The sequence below is a fragment of the Siniperca chuatsi genome, linkage group LG13 (genome assembly GCF_020085105.1).
Source record: "Siniperca chuatsi isolate FFG_IHB_CAS linkage group LG13, ASM2008510v1, whole genome shotgun sequence".
Lineage (NCBI taxonomy): Eukaryota > Metazoa > Chordata > Actinopteri > Centrarchiformes > Sinipercidae > Siniperca > Siniperca chuatsi.
The window spans coordinates 9739509-9765585 of record NC_058054.1 but is presented as its reverse complement, the minus strand read 5'-3'; the positions used below and the strand labels follow the sequence as shown (position 1 = coordinate 9765585).

At 39.7% G+C, this 26077-nt stretch overlaps 3 protein-coding genes across 10 annotated transcripts in view; 1 reads left to right on the top strand and 2 right to left on the bottom strand.

Moving 5' to 3' along the window:
* Positions 1–1050, bottom strand: part of prkci (protein kinase C, iota) — a 44693-nt gene extending 43643 nt beyond the window's left edge. Inside the window, exon 1 of the mRNA XM_044221037.1 lies at positions 551–1050. Within this exon, the coding sequence (XP_044076972.1) occupies positions 551–633 (83 nt within the window). The 5' untranslated portion in view covers positions 634–1050. The remainder of the gene's footprint in view (positions 1–550) is intronic.
* Positions 1051–2783: 1733 nt separating this feature from the next.
* phc3 (polyhomeotic homolog 3 (Drosophila)) lies at positions 2784–15684 on the top strand. 6 transcript variants are annotated; one of them, XM_044221032.1, is made up of 15 exons: positions 2784–2914; positions 4499–4704; positions 5294–5449; positions 5536–5616; positions 5725–5877; positions 6062–6142; positions 6429–6651; positions 7627–8261; positions 8348–8471; positions 9317–9594; positions 10444–10603; positions 10695–10812; positions 11800–11929; positions 13724–13985; positions 14935–15684. In XM_044221032.1, exons 2-15 carry the CDS (start codon positions 4534–4536, stop codon positions 15087–15089), a joined length of 2727 nt encoding a protein of 908 aa, XP_044076967.1. In that variant the 5' UTR covers positions 2784–2914; positions 4499–4533; the 3' UTR covers positions 15090–15684. The 6 variants fall into 6 exon arrangements, with proteins under 6 accessions (XP_044076967.1, XP_044076966.1, XP_044076965.1 ...); XM_044221031.1 differs by having other exon boundaries at positions 2789–2919; XM_044221030.1 differs by having other exon boundaries at positions 2796–2954.
* A 1707-nt stretch (positions 15685–17391) lies between these two features.
* On the bottom strand, positions 17392–25416 carry dapk3 (death-associated protein kinase 3). Of its 3 annotated transcripts, none has more exons than XM_044221027.1 (9): positions 25295–25416; positions 24358–24464; positions 22188–22548; positions 21013–21142; positions 20809–20857; positions 20687–20713; positions 20425–20577; positions 20289–20334; positions 17392–19445 (listed from the first exon to the last, which is right to left on the bottom strand). In XM_044221027.1, exons 2-9 carry the CDS (start codon positions 24417–24419, stop codon positions 18909–18911), a joined length of 1365 nt encoding a protein of 454 aa, XP_044076962.1. In that variant the 5' UTR covers positions 24420–24464; positions 25295–25416; the 3' UTR covers positions 17392–18908. The 3 variants fall into 3 exon arrangements, with proteins under 3 accessions (XP_044076962.1, XP_044076964.1, XP_044076963.1); XM_044221029.1 differs by lacking the exon at positions 25295–25416 and adding an exon at positions 24607–25233; XM_044221028.1 differs by lacking the exon at positions 25295–25416 and adding an exon at positions 24619–25233.
* Between the last annotated feature and the right edge of the window lie 661 nt (positions 25417–26077).

Genomic DNA, 26077 nt, shown 5'->3' with positions numbered 1-26077 from the left:
TCATTTTGCCTATCCCTAAATGACATAACATCAACCTTTAAACGCATGTTAACTTGCCAAAACTGCCAATAGGAAAATAATGTTAGTCAGTGATCTACCACGTCAGGTTAGTTGTAAACCTAATCAAAATGAGCTAGTGAAGTCGGCATTATCTACCAGTGACAGATAGTAACTAACAGCAACTATTAGCTAGCTTAGCTGACAGACTAACTAGCTCCAAACCTTTCAAACTGTGTCACAATTAAGCTTTTAGCACGATCAACGACTCATTTTGACTGAATTCAAACCACTTGACAACTTCACCGCGTAGCTGACAAATTTCTTAAATAACACAGAGAGCCTGGCTTTGCACTGCCAACGCGTCTGGACAGTTTCACCTGTCTGCCTGCCTGCTCAAGTTTACCTGAACCTGGTACCCAACATTAGCAAGCCGTTAGCTGGGTTAGCTAATGTTAGCCAACTGGTTAGCCACCTTTCTAAGTCTAAAACTGCTACTAATTGGCTTATTAACAAGATCTATGACATGCTGGGAGAAACGGTGATTTCTTACCCTTTATAATACGCTTTCACCCGGACTTGGTGGGAATTCTCGCCGGGATGGGACATGGTGCTGTCCCGCAACGTCGGCATCATAAGCTCAGTCGTGGTCAGTCCGACTCACCGATGCCTTCCTTCCTTCTTTGGCTCTCTAGTTGTGTACCACGCCCAAAACACTTTGTTTGTATAGTCCGTCGACACACCGAATAAACAATGAGGAAAGTGATGATAAAAATGAAGAATGTGCCCTTCTTTAGAGAAACAAAAATAACATGTAAAGTAAAGAAAAACTTGCGGGGTCCGCCAAACAACTCCCTACTGCAAAGGCCTAACGACGGACGAGTCCATTGTCGGAGTGCTCGGGGTGTCGCATACAGACAAACAAACATGTAAACTAACGTTAAACAAATATTACGTTAAAAACATTGAAATACACTGTTTCATACAGATTTTAAGTCCCCATAGTATAATAAATCAGAATAACGTGGTTAACATCTCCGAAAACTTAAATATATCATTTGTCAGCATTCCGACTGTACCAACTGAAGGTTTTTAACGTGGGTGAGTGCTGCTTTCAATTCAAACATTTGAGCTTGGACATCGTAGAAACCCTACGGTGAAAGAAAGACATGTCGCACGTTCAAGTGCTTTGGTTCGGAAATAACAACAACATTGACCAGCAACAAAAGCAAACGCATTTTTTCATCCATTTCTTTTTAGAAATAGGTTAGCCACTTTGTGCTGCCTTGCTAAGATGAAGAGAATATATGTGAAACGGGCATGTCATAAAAGAAAAGAAAGAAGGACATACTATGAACCTACCTACTCACCATGATATTTGTTGACATAGATTACACTACAAAAATAGCATTCAACAATGACTTTAAATATTTGCATTAGGCTACTTTAATTTATTTATCTAACCCTATGCAACATCAGGCTAATTTCAAAAATTTAAATATATCTTTGTTGCTGTCAGTTATTGCTAGTGCTCCCTTAGCCTCTAAACATATCTTTGCTGGTATGTTCAAACTACAGATTGCATATTATTTACAGTCCATGATACTGACATTTTGCAAGGTGGTTCACGCAGATTTATCTGGTACTTAAATATTTCCGACAGACCTTGAATACCACGTGAAAAGAGCATCAGAATCAGCTTTATTGCCAAGTAGGTTTACACATACGAGGAATTTGCTTTGGTATTTTGGTGCCTGACAATAAACATAGTAGAAATATAAAGAAGTATAAAGAAACATAAAAAGGTTCCTTGGCAACAGTTCCTCCTCTCCCCTGGATGAAACTCCTGACAGGTCGTGATGACCGGTCCCGGGTGAACCTGTCATAAAAAAATAACCTGCGTGTTTGCTGCATAAATGCAACCATTTAAGTTTCTTTCTTTTCTTTTTTTCATTTGTCCTCCTCAGAGACAGAAAACAGAAAGAGTGAGACTGCAATGGGAAACACGACCAACTTTCTTTTTTTCTTTCTTTCGTTCTTTCTCCGCCTAATCAGCTCATTTCAGCTATCCTATGTGCATTATTATGATGTATTAATATGCGTCAGTTTTTGTAACATATTCTAAAATTTGTAAATCAGAAAAATCCATCCTTGTATGAGATGCAGTCCAAAGCCCGTACAGGTGCTTTTGCTTCCCAATCACAGTTCAGCCTCATTGTTTGACAGTCGTTTGATTCGCAGTCCAGTCTAATAAATTTTAACATAACATTTATAAACTGATTATTCTCGCAGTTACTAAAGTAAGTCATCTTTATTCTACATATGACTTCGTCACTATACATGCAGATGTATTTTGTCTATTGTATACTGATTTACTTAATATTGTGATTTATGATGCATGAATTTATGTCTGCAGAGCAAGAACCTGCTGTAGAGCATTTTTAACAGTCAGATATACACATGAAATGGCTTTTCTTCCTGTTTTATATATAAAGTGAGCTAACTGAATGGTGTTCTCATTGGAAGGAATATTACAGATGTTATTAATGACTGTGATATCAGCCCATCACCTGTTTGTGTCTTGCATTTTCAAATAGTCTCCTGACGCAACTTATTGTGGAATTTCCTCCATAAAGCTTATAGAGTTCAAAGCCATGTCTTTTTTCTTTCTTTTTTTTCAGCGATTATTTAAAGCCTTTCATCCGACGGATAGAAACACATTTTAATCTCCGGGACTCTCCGTGCAGTGAGCGCAGCGGACTCCCCGGCTGTGAGAGGTCCTCCCGCACTGCAAGCGGTGCTGTGTCAATGCTTTTTTATTGCCTGCTATGTACCGTCTGATATATTTTTTTTTAAATCTCCATTTTAGACAGTACTGACGCATCAGCAGGCTTCATGACTGGGACAATGTTCCGGGGTAAGGTCAGTTCCTGATGGCCCATGTCTATCAATACCAGGCAGGTAACGCCGACATGAGTTGAATGATGTGTGCATGCATAAAGCGCTGTCTGAGCGAGGGGAGGCAGACCGACAGGGCATGACATCCTGATTTGTTGAATATATTATGTATATACTAAATTATGGACAGTGCATTTAAGCTAAGACTCATTTGTGGTCGTTCAGGGTTTTTCGAGGATATCCTTCCGGCGTTTTAATTGGACAGGACCGGCTCTGCAGCAAAACATCAATCAATATTCAAGCTGCTATAGCAGCATAGACCATCAGTGTTTAGCCTTATGAAATATGGCAAATAATTTTATTATTTTAAGGCTAGCTCATTGAGATTATCATAAAAATACCTTACCCATATTTAGCTCATATTTATCAGTAATTGAAAGAAAACAAACCCTGTATTGTAGCACCTTTGTCTGATGTTTGTCTCTTTACAAATGTGTAGTGGCACCAAATTACCTTTGCACCCATTTTGAAAATAGATCAATAATGTGAATATTTACCTTTTTCCATACATATTCATCAGGTCTCCATAACAATGTTTTCGCAGGTGCCATGCAATAAATCCATGGCTGTTTTCCTTCATGTTATGATGTTATCGTTTATTTCTAACTTGTGTTTAGAGCTGTGATTTGCTGATTTGCTGATGCTTTCTGTATTGAAATGACCAAGGTCAAACAAAAGTTTAAGATGCTCTGAAAACCACACAGTTTAGTTTGTTTAAACGTGCACTTTTCCAAGAATATAGGCGGCTAAAAAAAGTTATAGCACATAGCTTTATATAGATCTACTGATGACAGATTATTATGAGCCAGAAGTTTTTTTCAGTGCTGCTCTGCACGGCTTATCTTTTAACTTTTATGTGACTTTATATTAATTTTATTTATATGCTTTTTCAAGTTCAAACCAAACCGAAATGAAATGCTATAACGTATATATTTTTCTCCATGAATCATGAACGAATAAATTGTGATTCAGACATCCTGTAAAAGTTTTTACTTTGCAGCAGCCTACAACACATAAGTGTAGACGATCCTTTACTTTAAGACGATCGGAATGGGCCGATTTTACGCTGCAGTGTCGGATTAATTGATATTTTTAGATCACGGACACAACTTTCGGTAATGGCCGAATTAAAATATAACAGGTTGAGTTTAGTCCAGGTTCCTCGAACCAAGTGTCCTCGAAGTGTGACTGAGTATATTTTGTTGATGTAGATTTACATGTAGATAATCTGGACAGGAAAAAGCACCTGCTCAGTCCTGTATTAAAGTAACATAGTTTAACCTTTTGCAGCATGAACTCTAGGTGTTTTGTTTTCTATCAGACTGACAACTATTCAGTATTGTTGCGTCTGGTGTAGGCCACAACATCTCTTCTCTAGACTAAACTAAAAGCTTTTGCTGCAGAGAGACGGTTGAGAAAACTACTAAATAACAAAAGCTAAGAGCTAAGCACTACATCTCCATCACCCTGATTCAACTCAAGCCGGAACTGTTTTATTTAACTACCTCCTGTTAATTATAATAATGTTAATTCACCTCCACAGTTTTCCCATAACTGAATCCGTGTGAGACCTGGGAGATGGATAGGCAGAGCCCGGGAGAGAAGCAGGCAGACACTGTTAGGACTGTAGCCACCCCCACCACATCAGCTGCCGTCACCATGGCAACAGTCAGCTCCGGCAGCACCACGTGCACCCAGGTGCCCTCTACTTCCCTCAGCATCATCTCACCTGACAGACAGGCAGTCCAGGTAATAGACGATACCTGGGCTCTCTATATACATTGTTTAACTTGACTGTCAGCAGGTCCAGGTAATAGACAGCACCTGGGAACTCTGCATGCATTGTTTAACTTGACAGGCAGGCAGGTGATAGATGATCCCTCTTAACTTTTAGAGCAGATACAGAATATATGAATTTTCCAGAATGAAAGATAGGCAGTGCAGGAAGTAGACAGTCCTCTGTACTGCTGTGATCTTTTTTTTTTAATAGATTGGTATGGTGTTTAGGAAAGAGGATACTCAAAAACATATATTTTGTTCATTTCATCAGGAGATTTATGTTATTTTAAAAATAAATGAAATCCAATTACTGAAATGGTTCTTTTAAATATCTCAAGTCCTTAGCCATCAAAATAAAAGTATCTTTATTCTAGGAATATTCCAATCCCAACATCAGATAATTATGTTTTTTCAAAACTAAATGTTCTAAGTGCTTCCACGTTTTCATTTGTCAGTGCAATGAGAGCAAATGGACTAAAATTCCAAAGAAGAATAGTCTTGCGCTGCAGATAATGGACTGAAATTCAGTGCTTGATGTGTCCATCATGTGATGCAATAGGTGATGCAGCACGCTATCCACAGACCTCAGAGCATGGCGGCCCAGTATCTGCATCAGATGTACGCAGCCCAGCAGCAGCACCTTATGCTGCAGACAGCAGCCCTGCAGCAGCACCAGCACACCCCCCATCTGCAGAGTCTGGCCACCATACAGCAGGTCAGATGGTGTCTGTCATGTGCAAGCATGAAGAGTCATTTTAACATAAGCTAGAGGGTGTGTGATGTCTCTCCAATGCTTTTCAGGCTTCAGTCTGTCAGAGGCAGTCACCTTCTTCCTCCAGTGGCAGTTTGGTTCATCAGCCTGCTGGTGTTTCCCAAAACTCAGTAAGTATCTGTGTTACCGCTCTCATCCATCTGACCACAAATCTGAGCACAAATATTACCATCAGCATCTTTCTTTTATCATTCTTCATCACGCTGCCCCGAATCCAGATTACTTTACCAGCATCTCCAGTGACTGCCCAGCTGATTGGCCGAACCCAAACATCTACTGGTGCAGCATCCACCATATCCCAGCAGGCCATGCTCCTGGGAAACAGACCAGCCAACTGTAACCAAGCTCAGATGTACCTTCGTACTCAGATGGTACAAACCTTTTCACATATCTCAAGCTGTTTGTCATACTGGTTTTTTGAAACTGCATGACTCGTTTGCCCTATTTCTATTTTTACTGAATGCATTTTCTTATGTTTTTTGACAACATGCAATTTCTTTATTTCTAACCAGCTAGCCACCTGTCTCTCCCTGCTTTTTGCTTTTCTTCTGTTAGCTTATTCTAACCCCTGCAGCCACGGTGGCTGCAGTTCAATCAGACCTCCCTGCCGTCACCTCTTTACCTACCTCATCTCAGGTACAATTTTGCCAGGCACAAAATTAGAATAACACACGCATGCAAGACTGCAGTATTATAGACTTCAGGATGTTACACAACTTGAGCATGAGTGACATTGCAAAATGAAAAGATATGTAGTAAGTACGTAAGTGACAGATAAAAATGTGGTTTGGGATTTTGATAAATGTTAGAGGAACCATTAATAAAGCTGCATGAAAGGACAAGCTGGTGAAAGGCTGTCAACCCCACAACCCATGGACTTTATAAACAGTGTAAAAGTGACTTTCTTTTTGCGTATATTCAGGTGCAGAATCTAGCTCTGCGTGCACACTTGCCTGGACCTCTGGCTACAGCCCACAGTGTGATTTTAAAGCCATCCTCCCAGTCGCAAGCCCTGACTCCAGCCGCCTCTTTATCCAAGACGTCAATCTGCACGCTGCAGACCAACCAGCTGACTGACACCTCAACAGAAACAGGACCGGCTGATGTGACCCGGCTGGCCTCAGGACCCCAGATTATAACCCCATGTGAGCTAATGTGTTCAAATGGGTTTAAAGGAAAGATTACTAGACAGCCCACGTGTTTCAGGCTTAAGTGATGAGTCACAGTAATGATAATCACGTTGTCTACACTTATGGTACAGCTATGTTTCAGTCAAGTGACCTTCGTTAGGCATTTCATATAACAAATCACAACAAGTCTGCATATATATACACTCACAAACAACACCAACCAAGCAATCAACCATCTGCAAACAACAACACCTGGGAAGGGGTGGGGGAAGATATTTATGAGGCCCTTTCAGGTAAATTACCAATAACACACCCTGTAAACATGGAATAGATCATTCTGATATATTGTGCCTGGTGGGCGTTTTCGGTACATATGTTATCTCCAGCAGCTGCTTGATACCTACCTGATCATCTTTCAGTTAAACAATGATGGGTATGTTATACAGTATTTACAGCGTTTTGGAGGAGTAAAACTGTGATCTAGGTGATTCTGCTTCTCACAAAATGCATTTTTCCATTAATAGTTTTAAACAAATAAAGACGTTTTAGGGGCAAACATTATTTAAGCATCAAGACGATTTTGGGGGTTTTTTGGGAAGTGCTTCTTACAATGCTGATTTAGGCTCCCAAAAAAGTGGGGTTTTTAAATTAATTTACTAATTATTAGATGGAGAAGCACAATCCAGCAGAGTCCAGGTAGCTGTAAACTAAACTGAGTTCATCTTCAACTACAGAAGTAACGCAGTCGAGACTCAATACAGAAACAACAGATTTGCTGGATGTGGAAGAGTCAAAGACACACTGACGCAGACGATCAGAAACCTGAATACTGTTTCTCTAATGTAATTTCCCAGATGTGATCAAAAGTTTTTAATTCAAGCACCTTAACCTGTGACAGGTGCCGTTACTTTCAGGTCAACCTTGAAAAAGACATACTTGTTTTATGAGTTTTTGTTCCTCATGTCTATCTGCGCATCGCTGTCCTTGCAGCCTACTCTCCGGCGCAGACCCATGCTCTGGTCAAGCAGCAGTCGTCCTGTCCACCAGGCCAGCGGGTGGCGCACCACCAGCTCATCCTCCAGCAGGCTACAGGAGGAGCTCCAAACCACAGACAGCTCCAGCCCATCGCCCTCAGAGTAGCACCTCAAGAAACCAACTCCAACCCTCTTCCTCTTTCAATTAAAAGACTGACCACTCCCAGCACCCAGTCACAAACCAACAATGACCCCCGAGCCCCGTCAAATTCTTCTCCATCTGTCACCAGCGTGTTTGCATCTTCAGCTCAGACCTCAATCCCAGCTGCCACCATTCAGCCTCAGCCTCCTCCTCTGGTGGCCGCTCCGCAGCGTCGGACCTCATTCCCACAAGTGCAGAACCAGCCTCCACCTCCTCCTCCACCTCTGGTTCTCCCCAGGCTGCCCCAGAACCCCCCAGCCTCCCTCCACAGGCTGTCCCTGCACTCGGTCCAGGCTTTGGCTGTCCAGTCGGGACGGGTGCTGCTGACAGAGCAGGAGCTGCCTGTAGCGGAGGCTCTGGTCCAGATGCCCTACCAGAACCTCCCACCTCCTCAGACGGTGGCTGTTGATCTGAAAGTACATCCAGTCAGACGCAATGAAACTCCATCGGTGAGTCACCGTGGTTAAGCTTTGCAAGCTTTGCCTGTTCTCAGTATGTTATTTTGATCAAGGGTTTGTTGTGGTTTGACTTTCAGTCGGGGCAAACATGCAAAGTGAATGGATTGAGCTCAGAGGAGAGGAAAGATGAATGTTCTCCCAGTCCACAGAGAGACAGGACCCCTATACCTCTCATTGTGCCTCCTAAGCAGAATGGTGCAGGTAAAATACGATAATGAAAGAATAAAATAGTTTTCATAAAGCTGGTTTGGAGTTAATGTGAGCAGACTTTGTATAATTTGTGTTGAAAATTAACGTGGAGATGCGTAAGATACAATATACTATTAAACAACTTTGACGTGTCAAATAGGACCCCCAGTTTATTTTAAGCAAGACAAAAAGATAGTTAGCATTTTTTTAAAGAAGTTCTCTTTAAGTTGGATTATTTCACCTGTTTTGACATAACAGCCAACATATGGTTAAAATATTGTACTTCAAATTGGCTGTCCGCCACTCTCTGCATTTTTGATAAATAGTTTTCTGGGTGAATCGTTCTTTAATTTTATTTGGTGACATTTAAAGAGAGAAGAAATTGTGAAAATATTTCTTACTCTGAGGCTACAGCCACGGGTCAAAGTTGTTCATTAATTTTATTTTAACTGAAGTCAATTTAAAAGCACTTGTTGATTGAAATACTGTGCAGAGGCATACATACACATAAAAGATATGAGCTAAGATTTTAACTACGCAATAATGTGCATCCCCCTGTTGATATGTGACATAAGTTTGACGTGTACTGCAAACAGAAGAGGTCAGATTGTCAGATTGATTGTAACATTGGTTCAGCCTGAGGTGAAGCTAAGCCTGAAAACTAACCTGACTGAGACGAGGCTAGTCTGGAGGGATAAGTTTCCATGGTAACTTAGGTCAGACTTATTTAAACCTCCTTTATGAAACTGAATTTTCTGAAAATTAACCGGAATTACTGGAATAAACCTGATTTAACTGGTGATCCTTTATGAAACACCCCATCAGTTCGGTTATCTTTCATGCCTCTGATTGTTCAGCAGCGATGGATTCATCCTCCATCATGTCCAGTTGCGCAGTCATCAGGTCACCAGTGGTGGAAGAGCCGTCCCAGCGCACCACCACCACCAGCAGCAACCTTCCTCCTCCATCTCCTCCTCTACCTCCTCCCATCCTCCCAGCAGCGGTAAGAGGCCCCAGCCAGCCCCCCTCGTCCCCAACCAGCCTCCCGGGGAGCCCTGACAGGATACTTACAACCCACGTCCTTACACACCTCGTAGAGGGCTTCGTCATCCAAGAGGGCCTAGAGCCATTCCCGGTAATTTTAATTTTATCCTGAAACCCTTTCAATTGACATTGTGCCTTGCATTTTGTTCTTTGGTTGTATATATTTCTTATCTTATTATTATAATATTTCTTATTTCTAATTAACATTAAAATATTTCAGGAGGAGGTATGATGGAGAATGTAGTATAAAATATTTCCAGCTATTTAAAACATCAATAAATGTCTAATTGAATCAAGGCAGAATAAAAAAGTAAGCACTTCTTAGTATACTAAATCCTCTACAGATGTGGCTGAGGACTATTTTCAGCTGCGGATTAATACCCATTTGGGATAAATGTATGTGTATGTGGGATTGACTGAAAATAAACTACAGTGCTTGTGTTCACTGTAATGAACATGTCAATGTGCAATGATGTGGGTCACTGATGTGTTTTTAATGGTTCTTGGACAGCAGTGGAGCTCAATGGCACAGAGGAACAAGCTACATCAGGCTTTGGTTACACAGACAATACTTGTTAAGAGGATCAATTCATTGTTGATTTTGTTGATTCTTTTCATGGGATTTCTTGACAATAAGAAAAACAGTGAACATCGCCAGCCTCATACTTGAAGAATCACTATTTTTATATTCATTCTCCACAAAGGATTGGCTGGAACAGGCATACCCTCCGCCCGGTTTAGCAGACCAAGACAGTGCCACAATGTAATAAAACACAGCAAATTAGCATGTAGTAAAGTATAACTTCATATCATATCACTTTAATTTCTTTAACTTTAGTCAAATCAGTGAAACCCAATGATGTGTAAAAATCTGATCTGTATCTGTCTCTTTGTCTTTTTATGTGAGGTTTTACTTTTCTAAATGCACCCTTTAATGCAGGTGGTCCCCTCATCGCTGTTAGCAGACCAGCAGGCTTCACTTCCTGAATCCCAGGAGATACAAACCAACGGGGATGCAGCAGCGGAGGACAGTCCGCTGGATGCTGACCAGTCAGATTCAACAGACTCTGAGATGGAAAATGATGGCCCTGCAGCAGATGGTGAGGTGGTGTGTGTGTGTGTGTGTGTGTGTGTGTGTGTGTGTGTGTGCACATGTGTGAACATGTGTGACTAGCAGCTGGTCCTGTGTAGTTGCAGAGCCGGGGGAGAGTGTCGCAGGTGTGCTGCAGTGTGAGTTCTGTGGAAGCAGAGGTTACGCTCACACGTTTCTGCGCTCCAAACGCTTCTGCTCCATGACGTGTGTCAGAAGGTAAGCAAACCACTCACACATCGCGATGTGGTTACCACGTTTCTGGTTCTCAGACAGTGCACTAACAACACATCAAGCATCAGTCTGGTTCTCTGAAATGATGTCAATCCAGTACTAAAAATGTACAACACTACATTATAGATACAGTTAAATGTTATTTCACTTGATGCTAAGTTGATGTTAAGTTAGACAAGTCTTTTCTTGAGCAGATTAAAACCTGCAATCTCAGAATTAAAGGAGCAAAGATTAACAACTATTCTACTGGCAAGTAACCACTCCTGCTGTACTGTTGTTTATTTGATGTTAAAGGGTCAGGCTGGCCCTGTTTTATATTGTTTTATTGTCAACAAATCCCATGAAAAGACCAAAACCAACGACTGATTGATTGTAATAACGAGTATTGTTTGTGTAGCCAAAGCCTGACGAGCTCCATTAATTTCCAAAAATGACTAAAACATAGAAATTCAAATCCCACAAACACTGTCCTGCTGCCAGAAATACTGAAAACAGTCCCCAACAAATGCACAATTACTAAATTTGGCATTTCATCTTTGTTTTAATGTAAGTTGCCTAGTTTAAAATTTGTCACACCGTCTGGAATAGTATGTGAAAACAACGCTCTCATTCCTCTACAGCCTTGAGCAAGGCACTTTACCATAGAGTGTAGTCCAGCAATCTGTCTCAGTGGTGGTGAGACACATCATCTGGAATCCATTGAGCTGCATTTGGGTTATAAAAAAAAAAGTTTCAAGTGTATAATCACTCCCAGGTTTACCGGCTTTGAGTCTCCATCCAGGCATCAAAGAGAGGACAGCTTTGAGTCCAGATGCAGACTATCAGCTCGGTACCCAATGGCAAATGCCTGTCTGCACTTAGACACAGGAAAGGAAAATCTCAAAGGGCTTTTGGGCTTTAAGAATGACTGCAGTGCTATCACTACACAAATGTGATCATCTGCAGTGGACTCGATGTACTGTGTGTGTTTAGGTTCAGTGTGAGTTGCACCAAGCGTATCACCATGCTGAGAGCAGGTCGCTGGGGTCACAGGCCCATGGGCAGGAGAGGACGACCCCCCAGCAGAGTCAACGGAGCCTCCAGAGAACATTATCTGAGACAGGTCAGTTAATCTCACTGACCTGATGCATGTAGCAAAATGCAGAAGTGCTCTAGGGATCACTGGTCCTACGAGACGAGCTGCTCTCTGGGGAACAGCTGCATCTGGCGGGAGCAAAGCTTTGAAGGAGACTCCTGGCTTGTGAGCACATTTTTAAAGACTGTGCATAACAACATACTGTTTCAAAAAGACAGGAAGCCTTGTGTTCTTCCAATGAGTGCCCTGTTTTTTCCCCCTGTTTTATTTGAGTCATTTCAAGTGACCTGAAGTTTTCCAGAAACCCACAAGAAAAAAAAAAAAAATAGAAGAGGAAAAAAATAAACATGACCTTTCTACGTGTGGTAGAAATGTTTTTTTTTCTGCTTTCCGTATCCTGGTAATCATATTTATCTTTCAGTCCCTTATGGGGTTTCTGCCCCCAACGTTGGAAACCACTGGTCTAAAAGACAACTCAATAACAACTTCATAGATAACGACGATGCTAATACAACCATTTTTCAAAAACATTTTCCTTCTGGCCTTATTGAACTATTTATATGGCACTTTTCTAGATAAAGTTAAAAAGTGCTTTACAATAAAACAGAATGAAACAGTATAATGAAAATAAACAATGAAGATAATTAAGTAGACAGGAAAAAGTGAGAAACAAAAGGAGAGAAAAATTTGAATAAAACAGTAAAACAAAGAAACATTTTGGAGTAAAGACATAACAGGTAGGAAGAGAGTTAAAATGGCCAAAGTTATAAAAGTAAAATAGTACCTTGTAAAACTATGAAAAGGTTTTCATATAAAAAGTGAGTCATTAAGTTATTTGAAAGATGTTACAAATTTGGCTTCAAAGTCACTTCATCCTTAATAATTTTGTCCAGAACAAAAATAAATAAGATTCTGTCACCTACATGGAATCAAGAATTTAATGTTAAATACATCAATTCAATCAATCATCACCATCATTGTAATATTAAATTGCTAATAAGTGGAACAGTGGTACATTTTTCTGCTTTAAAACAACAAGAATGAAATGTTTCCCCCAGTATTAATATTTCCAGGATGGAAAAGCCTCTAAAGCAGCATTTAGACCATAATTTGATGCTAAAACTCGTACCCAAAATACAGACTAATGAAATTCTTTTAGGCACCTATCATGCAACATCAGAACCCTATAATGCATTCATTCCTTTAAATTAAACCTTTATTTTGAAAAACACCATTAAAACATTACATTAAATGTGGAAAAATTGCAGTTTTCACATGTCGGGAACTAAATCTTATCTGAGATGACTAAGGTGTTGTAATAATTGTCAAGCCGGGGAGTAGGCAGGAGTAGGACCCAAATGCAGACACTCAGGCAGAGTAGGTGCAGTTTATATATTTTAATGAAAGAAAAAAGGCTTACACTAATACTCAGGCAGGCAGTCCAACAAAAGCAAACAAGTCCAAGGAGGGTAAACAATAATCCAAAATCCTAAGTGAGGTCCAAGAGAAACAGAATAACTGCAACACACTGGGGAAAACAAAGACCGGGCCGCTTAGCACAGAGACTAAATACAGTCAGGTGAGGGGAGACAATGAGACACAGGTGAAACCAATCAGGGCGGGGCAAACAATCCAGAACAGACAGGAAAAGCAAACAAAGACAGGAAGTAAAACTACAAGACACGTGAGGGAAGGAGAATATTTCAAAATAAAACAGGAAATTACTATAAACCATGACATAAGGCTAATACCTGGTTGACCTCTACTTTAAGTAGTCTACACTAAAACATAGCATATCAAGTATTTATTTGTGCTCCACAGACTCATGGGTCGTTTGGCTCAGAGGAGACTCATCAAAGCTCACGGAGAGAGGAGGACGAGCAGGAGGAAGAGGAAGATGAGCCTCCCGTTCCCATGACAACCAGGCTCCGTAAACAGGCCGAGAGAGAGCGACAGAGGGAGAGAGAGCAGGAGCAGAGGATGACAGAAACAATCTGTGTTTCTGACGGAGAAGAAGAAGACGTCGGCTGTCCGTCTCAGTGGGACGTAGAACAAGTGTTTTCTTATATCAACTCCCTGCCAGGTACTGCTGTGACTTTAACACACCCTTTGTCACTGAAAATGGCAGATTTAGTTGCATACTGTGTATTGGGGTAGGGATTTGGGGTGTCATGGTGGCTTGGGGCTAAAGACACATTTTTTTCTATTTTCTGTCAATCAAAGGAAAAAATGCCAAAAAATATTTTATTGGTAAAATGTTCCTGTTATGTTATAAAATTCATCGAAAAGTGTGACTGCATTGCACTGTTCATTTAACAATCAACCAGTTCCCAGTACTGTGATACTTGATTTTAGAATAGAAATGAAGGATTTTCCATAAAAATATAAATTTATTACTTTTACTTTTTACTTTACAAGATCACTTTACTATATATTGATATTCAGCATGACAGCCAACATATTGATACCACTGACTGTATATAAAATAACCTGCAAACAAAATAGCATTTCCTGGTGCTCATAAGCAGCCAAACAAATAAAACGTCATTTTTTTTCCCAAACCTTAGTAGCTCAAATACAGCCCGCTCTGGGGGATTGTGCTCTATTTCCTTTGATTTCTCACATCACAAAAAATAAACAAGATTTTAAAAAGCATCAGGTAGGTAGCACACTTTTGTTTCTTTTGTTAAGGCGTGGTGCTTAAAGTATAATAAGCAGCTTTTCCTTCATATTTATATTGCAAACAATCCACTGTTGCTGCCTTCCTGGACATAAAGCGCTTAATGCCGCCAGATGTTCAAAACAGCAAAGGTAGCTTTGATTAAATTGCCCAATAAAAGCAGGCCCTTGTTTTTGACATAGTAAGAATATATATGTTGTTGTATAAAACTTGGTATTTGTAATTTAAGCATAGTCACATAGAGATATAAACATCATAATAAGTAAGTAATTCTGCAAATATCAACTAACAAAATACATGAACACGGGACACACACTCTATTTATTCAGTCTCTATCTTCTCTTTTCTCAAGGTGGTCAGGATGTAGCCAAGGAGTTTCGCTCCCAGGAAATAGATGGACAGGCGCTGCTGCTTCTAACAGAGGACCACCTGGTCAGCACCATGAACCTTAAACTGGGACCTGCACTGAAACTCTGTGCCCACATTAATTCTCTGAAAGATGCATAAACAATTAACATTCCTATCCTGCAAGAATGGATTTGTGTTGATCTGGACCAGGATGAAGAAAAACACAAGGGCGGCCTTTTTAACTCTGCAGAGACAACGCTCTAAGTTGTCGGACTTGTCCTCTGACTTATTCAAATGAATGAACAGACTGCAGTTTTTACTGAGACCACTGCCAAGGATTTCACTCCTGACGCCTCCAGCTGTTCCAGCTGTCTATCACACAGAGTCCACAAACTGTCACAGCTGATTTTAACAGATGAGCAGTTCTTTGTATCACCTCTCATCGTTCCATTGTAGTGATTGTAGCAGTTTGGCTCCGGTTATCCATTTGTTTCAAAATGGTTTTAAAAAGTTCTTTGTATAATTTGTAAACAAAGAAAACAACTTTACATTATTACACATAAAGGTTAACAGATGCTGTACAGTCTCAAAGTTTACAAAACAGATTATTGCCTACTATCTTACAGATGAAATTTGATACACTTACGTATCATCGGAAAACGAACACTTGTAATGAAGCAAACTGATGACAAGGTTGTTATTTAAATTATTTATTATTGACATAATTAATATACAAATAAATCCATTAAAATATTGTGCACTGTTTTGTGGTTTTGTGATACGTTTTACAACAGGTGTCAGGATTTACTTTTGCTACTGGACGACAACAACAACAATAAATGTGATTTTGTCATACAGTGTATATAAAAAAATGGAATTTGTAGAAAGAAGAAAATAGTAAAACATCTAAGTTTCCTTTTGGTTACTTAATATATTCAAAACCATCCTTTGAAAAATCTCTGAGCGTCATCAGGCAGGTTCATCCTCTTATTCACATACATACACAGACAGGCAAACTGATAGGAAACACTAAGATACAATATGAACAAATGTGTGTCCTGCAGGGCCCATGTCAATATCTGTCTTTAATTAAGCTTTATTATTTTATAATATGTTGCTCTCATGTTGCATATTCATAAATTATATTTAATCAGATTACCATGCAATCATTGAGAAAGAAAACCTTTGATTCAATGAGAACTTGGTGACAGGTGAATGGTCAAAAGGGGCCTAACAACAATTTTCTGCCCCAGAGCCCCCTTATGTTTTTTTTTATTATATGGTATATCTGACCATGCTTACAGATTCTTTTATAGCCCTCCGCTGATCATCTCCACGGCCTTGCTCAAATGTTCTAATGCAGTTGTCAAGCTTTGAAAGCAAAAGCAAAGCTTTAGTTCTTTCTGAACAACCAGACTTTCCTCACTGGACTAGTTGGCTCAGACTTTCAGGTTCATTTCACTTGTTTAGTACAAAATTCATAAGATGTTTATACTTTTTAGCTGCCTGGTCAGTGTGAGATTCCACCTAAAAGCGGCTTTTTAAATATCTCATGTATTTTGGTGAAGCACCACCAGAGGGCATCTTTTACAGATACTAAGAGTTATATTATCTCCCTGCTGCTGTAAAGAGCCCAGCAGATGGAGACCCAATCAAAACTGTAGACTGTGGATGTGACAATTTGTTGCTAGGTGGAAAACTCATCCAAAGACAGTCGTGGTCTTTCCTGAGTACAGCAGTAAGTAGTTTGACAGATAATACTGTCACATTTACATATCACATTTTTTGGTCGCTTTTTTAAATAAATAAATCTGTAAATTAAAACCAAATAAAAGATAATATGAAAATAACAGTGGTGGAAGAAGCACTGAGATCCTTTACTGAAGTAAAAGTAGCAATACCACACTATAAAAATGCATCCTGCATTGAAAATGTACTTAAAGTAACCTTCTTATAATGCAGAAAAATAGCCCATGTGATTGTTATAAATTTTATTATTGATACATGAATGTCTAAGCTGCATTTTACTGTTGTAGCTTTTGAATTACTTTTGGTGGTTCAATCTTCATACACATATTTTATAAACTCATGTTTTTTATGTAAAATCTTAATTTGTAAAGTAACTATACCTGTCAAACACAAAAGCACAATATCTCCCTCTGACATGCAGTGGAGCAGAAGAATAAAGTGGCATCAAAGGGAAATACTCAAGTACCAGTAACTCAAAATTGTACTTAAATGTACTCTTTTACTTTTCACCAGTGGAAAAAAACGGGGCATAAATGCCAAACAGGAGCATATTTATAAAGGTGAGGATAAAGTGTACTGTAACAAAACAACTACCATCATCTCTGAGCACAACCTCTGTGTTTACGTATCTGTATAATCAAGTACTGTAGGTGTTTTCTGCATCATGAGAGTGACATGACACGGACAATATCAACACATGAATACGAGTTGGTAACAGTGATAACTTTGTTTATTTGAAACAAGTTCATTTTTACAGGTCTTTCTTCCACTTAAGAGACAGATTAAAATATATTTTGGTACATTGCTATAATCATTTAAGTGCAAATGAGTACATTTCTCTACTGAAAAATACTACTGACTATATCATACACTTTCTATGCTATAAATGGGGAATGTGTTGCCTGGATGTGAAACATATCGATGGAATGTTTTCAAGTGTGCAGGGACGGTCAGTATGAAAACAGAAACACTAACAAGAGTTACAATTTAAAGAGAAAGTTTCCATGCACACTATTTGGTTTACAAGGCTACTGTGCAAAAGTTGTTGCGTTTAAGACATTGAGCAATATCAATGTGATAGAAATGTCATTAGCTCACAGATGACAGATGAGTGCTGGCAGAGGCAATAAGGTCGATTAGTTTACAGGCACTGCAAAGATGAGTTTATACATTCTTAATCTGGTAACGCTTTATTTTACGGGGCTGTAAATTCAGATTAATTTCCAAAAATTTCCTACAAGGTTTGCTGAAAATAACCATGTAATTTGGTACTAATTATGGGTAAAAGAGAGAGTGATCAGCTTGTACACTTTTCATTTCCAAATGCTAAGCTAGCGCAACCTTGAGACTTGTTGGTCAGAGGATAGCAGGTGAGCTGAACATGCAAAATGTGAAATGTGTCTACAAACAAACATAAAATTCAGCATGTATGAAGAATAAAGTTTCCAGTAATGACTGAATGATGAATAACTGTTTACTAGGGTTTAAATGGAGCAATTTCATGCATGGAAATTCCTCTGGAAGTCAATAATAAACTCAACACAACTAATTAAATTAACAGTCTCAGAACTCTATTTTCCCTGTAATTAGATCCAAACTACAGGTTCTTTCCAGGAAACTCTTAAGAAATCATTTTATATTTATTGCATCTTTTATAGTCGACACTCTGTCCTGACATATGAGAGAATTTTAATGTCAGCTGCAATCGAATCTGAAATGTAAGCGGATAAATAAATACCCCTGATGTCTGTGCAAACCTGACGCTATAAGTTTTCTCACATAACTGGCCAATAACCTGAGGCAAGAGGCTTTTACAGCACTAGCAAATTCAGATGTACTCACGTTTCTAAAAAGATAACCAAGAAAAATAAATGAATGTATTTTCCATCTGCAATACTGACAACTGCAAAAAAAAGCCCAAATAGTTTTCAAAAAATCGTGTCAACTACGATGCATAACAGTCAAATAACAGTACGTAAAATTTCTAAAATTATAAATAAATGTATAAAACGCAGGAATGAGCCTTTTCATGGGGGAATGGGTTCAAAGTATTGCCTCTCTGCTTCTTGCTGGTTCTCTCAAGCATGAGTGGAACATTTTTCCTGATGGGCCGCAGCAGCTTATGATGACAACTGACCCACTCAAGCTGCAGTGTGTAGGACACATGCAGAGGAGACGGGCAGGAGGATACTTGACAATCAGAGTGTCATTGCTGGATGCCGGCCCGGCTCAGGGCATGCTGCCAGGGCCGAGGCCGTCCTTCTCTACAGATATGGACTTGACTAGCTCCTCCACCCAGCGGACCTCAGAGGCCACTTGCTCAGCCAGGACCTCGTAGCGGTTTTCCAGGCGCCCAAACTTGCGCTTGAGGATGTTGGCGGCCTGCATGGTGACCCGGGTGTCCTCCTGGCTCTTCTTGCGCTGGGCTTGAGTGCGCTGCAGCTCTTGGCGGATGTGGCTCAGGTCGCTGGAGATGCTGTGGTTCTCCTCCTTGTACCAACCTTCCTTCTCCTCATATATGGACAGCAGCGCTGCGACGTCTTCCCGGCATGAGCGCTGATTGCGCTCCAGCTCCCTCAGGCCTTCCTCTGCTGCTGTAATCTCCTCGAGGACCTGAGAGAAGCGCTCAAAGTTGACGTAAGTGTTGTTGGGTGGCATGCTGGAGTGGGACTTGATGGTGTACTCCTTCAGACGAGTGGTCTTCAGGCGTCTGCGCTCAGGCTTGTGGTCTCTCTCCTCCTGGCGGACATTTCGCCTCTTAATCACCTGGAGAGGGAAAATTGTAAAGGTCTTATATAAGGAGGTCATTTTATAACATACCAATATTGGATTTTTGAGGCTGATACCAATACTGATATTTGAGAGCTTAAAAGATCTGACAAGTGATATATCAGCCGTTACATTAACACATAAACATTTTTGATAAGGATTTCTTAAATGTCTTAATTTTATTAACTTAATTCTCACTGGTGGACAAACTATGTAACGGAGAGACTGTTTCTAAATGACCTCAAACATATCTTTGGCATGCCTGTAATGCAATGTCTTGTTACTCATTGGCCAACATATATACCAATAATCTACACCAATCTGCAATAAGGTAATATCTACCGAAATACCGGTCTAGCTCTATTTGATAATAAAATAAAGAACGAATGTGTATGAGCTTTAGTAAGTAAGTAAAAATGTATTTATATAGCATCTCCCAATAGAAGCATTCAGCACAAAATATCAAACAGGCAGGAGAGTATTAAACACAAGAGCAACAAAATAGAAACAAAAAGCAAAAGATCATTTAAGAAAAGCAAGAGTATATAAGTAAGGTTTTAAAAATTCAGTTGAATTGGACGATCTAAACTATTCCAAAGGGCTGCAGCATTTTGAACTTCATCTCCATGAGCTATAATGTATAATGAATTACAATAAGGTAGTCATGAAGACACAAAAGCATGGCTTAATTTCTCAGCACTTTCAGAAGATTAAATATGTCTTGAACAAGTTTCTTAATATGAATAGACAGCTCAGCAGCCGAGCACCTCACCTGAATGTTAACGTGATTGTGACTGTTACTCTACATCACCAGATATAAATGCTAAATAAAACTCTCACCTTAATCCAGGGGTGTTCAAGACTGTCATCAATCGTCATTCTCTTCCTGCAAAAGAAAATAATGCACCAGTGAGAAAATGACTTTCATATGTCTATATGTCTTTGCTTTTCGTATAAAACCTGAAAAAGTTCCTACTTGGGATCCTTGACCAGCAGACGCCGTATGAAGTCCTTAGCCAGCTCACTGGTGTTGCTGAAATACTCCTCATCAAAATCATAGTTGACAGCTGAGATGTTTGTCAGGGTCTCCTGCTTGGTCTCGCCCAGAAACGGTGAAGCACCACTCAGCCTACAGGAACGCAGATGATGGCTTAGCTTTATAAAAACACATGGATGAGGAAAGTGATTTATGTTGCTACAAACGCCAACAGCCACTCGTGATGTGAAACATTACTTACAGAATGTATGTGATTACGCCGATACTCCTGCAGAGAAGAGAAGAACCAAACATGAGAAAAATGTCGCATTGGTCAGTATAGAGCTTCAGAGGAGAAAAAACAAAAACATGTTGACATCTTACCACATGTCCGCCTCCAGTCCAAGTGGCTCATAGTTGACTATTTCAGGCGCTGTAAAGAACAGAGGAATGAACGCTTTAATTCAAACCAGATGTGGAGACCTGAAACGCACATCATCCACTTGCAAGGTTTAACTTACATGCCAGCGTGGGCACACATCAGAACAAAAACTGATTTAGGGTTTTTAAAGTGGAACACGATCTCACCAACAAACTCTGGTGTTCCAAAAATGTTCTTGAACTCGTTTCCTGCTTTAATCTGATGAGCAATCCCAAAATCAATCAGCTTGATCCTGGGGTTGGGGACGTTCTTGTCCAGCAGCATGATATTCTCAGGCTGAAAGATACAAACAATATAGCTAAACATTAGTGAGAGAATGAGGTTTTGATACTTGTAAACAGAGCGCTAAGATGGAAAAAAGTTACAAGGACAGTGAAACAACTTTTTTTAGATCCTCTGTCATGATATTAGTCTGTAGCTACCTCATCATATACTGGGCCAGCAGCGCTGAAATCGGAAAGGTTATACTGTTTATATGTAGCACACAGCAGCGGCATGCCATAATCAATAGTGATATGTGCCAGTAAGAATTGGTATCTGCCAGTGGAGCATGCCACAAGTAACCTGCTGATTTTAAGTGGTAAAAAAAAAGAGTGGCATACAATCAGCCACTTTTCAGTCATGGTGTCACTGCACTGGGCTTTATCAACTGGCAACAAACTGCACAACTGTAGAAAATTGTAGAAACTAAAATAAATGTGTAATACTGCAAACAGGCCTAAAGAGATGCCGGTAGCATTGCTAGTAATTAGAGCTTGGACATACATTAACATTATACTGTCTTATGAGAAGTATTGCTTGGGATTTGGTTATCAAAATATCTTTCTATTCTTTTACACGTTACATAAAGGAGCCTATACTGTAATGTTGTATGAAGGGTGCTATATAAATCAATTTTATTTGATATAGCTGAAATGTTGGCTGTTCCTGGTCTTAAAACTTGTATTACAATTAACTGATATTTCCATTTTCTGGAATTATTTGACTGTTGCAGCTGACTGAAATTAACAATGTAAGCAACTCATCTGTTTGGTCATCATGTCTACACGACTTACTAATTTTTTTGTGTATCTTAAAGCCCCAAAATATCTTCATATTATTGACACGAAGATATTTAGCCTAAAGCCCCAAACAGGTTGACAGCCTTGTGTGTCTGCAGCCCTGTCGTGTCTTTCACATGGAAAAACCTCTCCGCACACAGAAGTGCTAGATACTTAAAGTACAACATAAACTTCTAACAGAGCTTCTCACTAACATGTCAACTACGACTGCTGGCCCAGAGCCTCACAAACAAGCCGTCTTAACCACACAGACTGCTGACCTTGAGGTCAAAGTGAGCGATGCGTTTGGAGTGTAGATACTGAACGCCGTCCAGGATCTGCTTGAGAAACTGGGTGGCCTCCTCCTCCGTCAGAGATTCCTTCTCAGCCAGGAAGTCAAACAGCTCTCCTCCGGACACCAGCTCCAGGATTAGGATCACGTCGGTCTTGTTTTCAAAGATGTCGTGCAGGGTGATGATGTTGCTGTGCTGGATCTCCCGCAAGATGTTGACCTCGCGCTCGATCTCTTCGCGGCTCACCCCCCGCCGGCTGGACGACAGCCGCCGCTTCTTGATGAACTTGGCTGCGTACTCGACACTTGAGTTCTTCTCTTTACACTTACGAACGATGGCAAACTGTCCGCTGCAGGGAGGAGAGAACAAGGGGAGGTTAAAAAATAAGGATAATATAGACCCGTTTGCCTTGGAGCATTATTTTTTTCCAGCCTTATGTTATTATAATGATTGAATTATTGGCTGCTGGTCAGAGTACATAAGCTATATCAAGAAATCACTTTGGGCTAAGGCAGCTTGTGATGGCCTTGTCATTATTTTTTATTTTACATTTTCTAGATTAAGTCAGTGCGTCCCAACTTTTTTGGCTTGTGAAACAACTTCGACTTGTGACCCCTCATCACAGGCCTCAATGTGGACATGTAGTTCAACCAAAAAGTGATTTTTTTTCTTTCTCAGATAGTTTCATCTGAAAGATTTTAAGAAGCCTGAGGAGGCGAATCATAAAAACCTGTTTCCAAGAGAAATCAACTTGTTTTAAGACTTTTCTAGAAATGAGAGTCTGTATCTTGTAAAAACAAGAAAGAAGAAGGCAGGTTGGTGAACAATAATGATGAAAAATTTTACTTGAAACAAGTTGATCTACATGGGAAACAAGTAGAAATACTCTCACTGTACTGGCAGACTTTTTCACTTGTTTGAGGAAACTTTAAGGACTCAAGTTGTAGGAATAAATGACTTGGTAAAAAGGACATTTTTGCAGTGATTTTGTGACCCTTTAGATTTATCTTGGGGACCCGTTTGGGGACCCCGACCCCTAGGATGGGAAACACTTGACTCGTAATGATTAATAAAAATAGTTGGAATGAAAATTATTGTTAATCGTAGCAGGTAAATAAGCTTGAAAATGAAAATGTGATGCTGAAAGAGTACATGTGCCAGTGTTTACTATTGTAAATAGAGATAATGGAAACATATGTAATCTAGAGTTTTGTTTTATTGAATCTGGTTTAAAAGGAAATGAATAAAAAACATTACTGACAAGAACAATAAGACCAACGTGCAGGTGAGGAGAAAGCATAATGCATGACTGTGCAGAGAATTGAATGTTCTCCCATTTAATGTTTGTATACTTTACTATCTCAGTACACACACACACACACACACACACACACACACACACACTGCCCTCTCCTTTAGATACTCTACGCCACAGCAGAGGTGGCAAGGCACACTGAGAAGCAGTGATGTCATACTTTTGCTGCATTACTGCAGAAAAAAATAGCTCAGGTAGAAAGTTTGGTTTAATCTACTAAAATTTGATGACTCGTTCACAAACTATTAAGCACAGTGTGAAAATAACATTAAAGGATATTTAATATGTTGCTGACATATACTTCATCGGATGTAACGTTTTGGACGGTTTGCAGCTCATACATGGCATCAAAATTCATCTCAAACACATCTCAAGTAACTGTGCGATTTGATTACACTTTACGCTCACGTTTGTTTTTTATTTGTGAGAAACTACAAGCACTAGTTATCAGAAAAACATCTGCTCAGCCTAAAACTCTGAAAAAGAGAACTGCTGCAGCTATCCGGCACGTTACTTTAAAAATTCATCTGAGTTGTTTCACAAATGAAAACCAACTGTCATGCTATGACACAGTTTTTCAGTGCCATCACGTCGGCATTTGTATTCACACTACACTACATATGTGGACACACGAATCTCTGATGGCCTTGAATGAATGAATACATCCTAAAGCATCATAAATGTATTTTGGGTGCATTCACACTTGTATTCAGAGCTGTCCTACAGTGACTGGGACACATGTTAGACTCAAGTGTGACCAGGGTCTTTTGTAACACCGACTACAGTAGAGGTATCGCCTTCAGATGGATGTGTTTTGTCAGAGAAGAAATGACAATAACATACCTGCCCAGCTCCTCTCCCATCTCATAATACAACTCAACATCCTCCTGCCTGAAGCCAGCCATGGTGTGCTGACTGGAATGATGTTGGGAGCAATGTGTTGAGATTCACTGCAGTGGAAAAGGAAATGATGAAAAACCCAGTTAATACTGGCAGTGATTGGTGCGGGGATGACAAAACAATGCCATGTTAGTAGATCTAAACTATGATAAAAGTCTTAGTTATAAGCCAGAATTACCATTTTCCACATACATAGCAATTCACCTCTGAGTCCCTGGGTTTCTTTCCTCCTTATTTGGCTCGAGTCAACACAGCTTTAGTTTTCAGAGACTTTCTGGCTGATGTCAGACCTCTGCATACCAGTCCTACTTACATCATCTCCTGCTCTGGACCAGCTATCTCTACCTCAATTAAAGGGACTGGGATTTAGCCAAACTACCGTGTGTTTATCTCATTTAAATCTTGTTTAGTGTGACCCACCCCCAAATAAAAACACGGTTAAAATAAAACTGTTTCTGATTGTAGCGTATAGCACACTACTGAGCGCTTTAACAGAAGATGCCGAATAGCAACTCTGCTGTTTGTGTTAAAAACAGGCAGCAGATATATTTTTTTCCCTCCGTGGAATATCATTAGTTAAACCACCATAAAGGTCAAGCTTATTGCCACAAACACAAGAGGAAACTCGTGCCACAGGTACAGCCTATTAACTTCTTTAGGATTAAAGGAATACAAAATAAATTAAAGGAATAAATAATGGGAATCCCAGCGACGGAAGACAGTTAGCTTAGCTGGTTAAGCAGCTAACGTTAACGTACGGTTTAAACACCGGTGTTTACTTCAGTAAAGAAAACATACGATTAATAACACTGAAATACTGGTCGAAAATTATATATTTAACCGAATAAAATGGGAAGGCATTGCTATAACGTATACTTACAGTACGGTTAGCTACGAGCGCTGCATTCCCCTCGAGAGTAGTTGTGTGAATTCCCAGACTGAACAGCGTCAAGCTAGCCACGGTGAAACACACCACTTCCGGTCTTCTGTGTCAAAATAAAAGCCTTACCAACGGCGTGGTTGCATGATACAACAGGTAGGCCACTGAAGTTCTGTTTTTATGGGTGTATTCCCACTAATAGTGAAAACCAATTGCTATTACATTTGCAATTTACTTATGATAAATATCTGGTGCCAAGTGATATCAAGTTATTTAAAGTGCATGGAATGGTACATACACATTTTTTATGTAGGCCTATACATCCTTTTGTAAAGCACTGGTTGGCCTACTAGTAACTCCTGCAGCATTCTCACTGAAAGCATACCTTGCATACTTAAGTATACATTCAGTTAGTTACTAAAAGTATGTTTGATGTTGCAAAACACCAGCTACCATTAAGGACACCAAAAGTGTTGTTTCTGGGAATTTGGGTTTATTTTAACGACCTGTGAAAGACTTTCAATTACACACAAATTACACTTTTGTGTTTTCTTAAACTTATATTGAAGTCAGTCTTCTTAGATTTTATTGTTTTTTGGAGTTTTTTTTTTTTTTAGGAAAAACTGATTTAAGGGGACTTATTTTTTCACCAGAATTATGGCATTGTGCAGAAGTCTTTGAAACAGTATTTAGACCTTCAAGTGGGAAGATAAAGTTTACAGAAATATATTTTAATGGTTTTATGAATATATAAAATGTGAAAAAATGACTTATAATATTAAG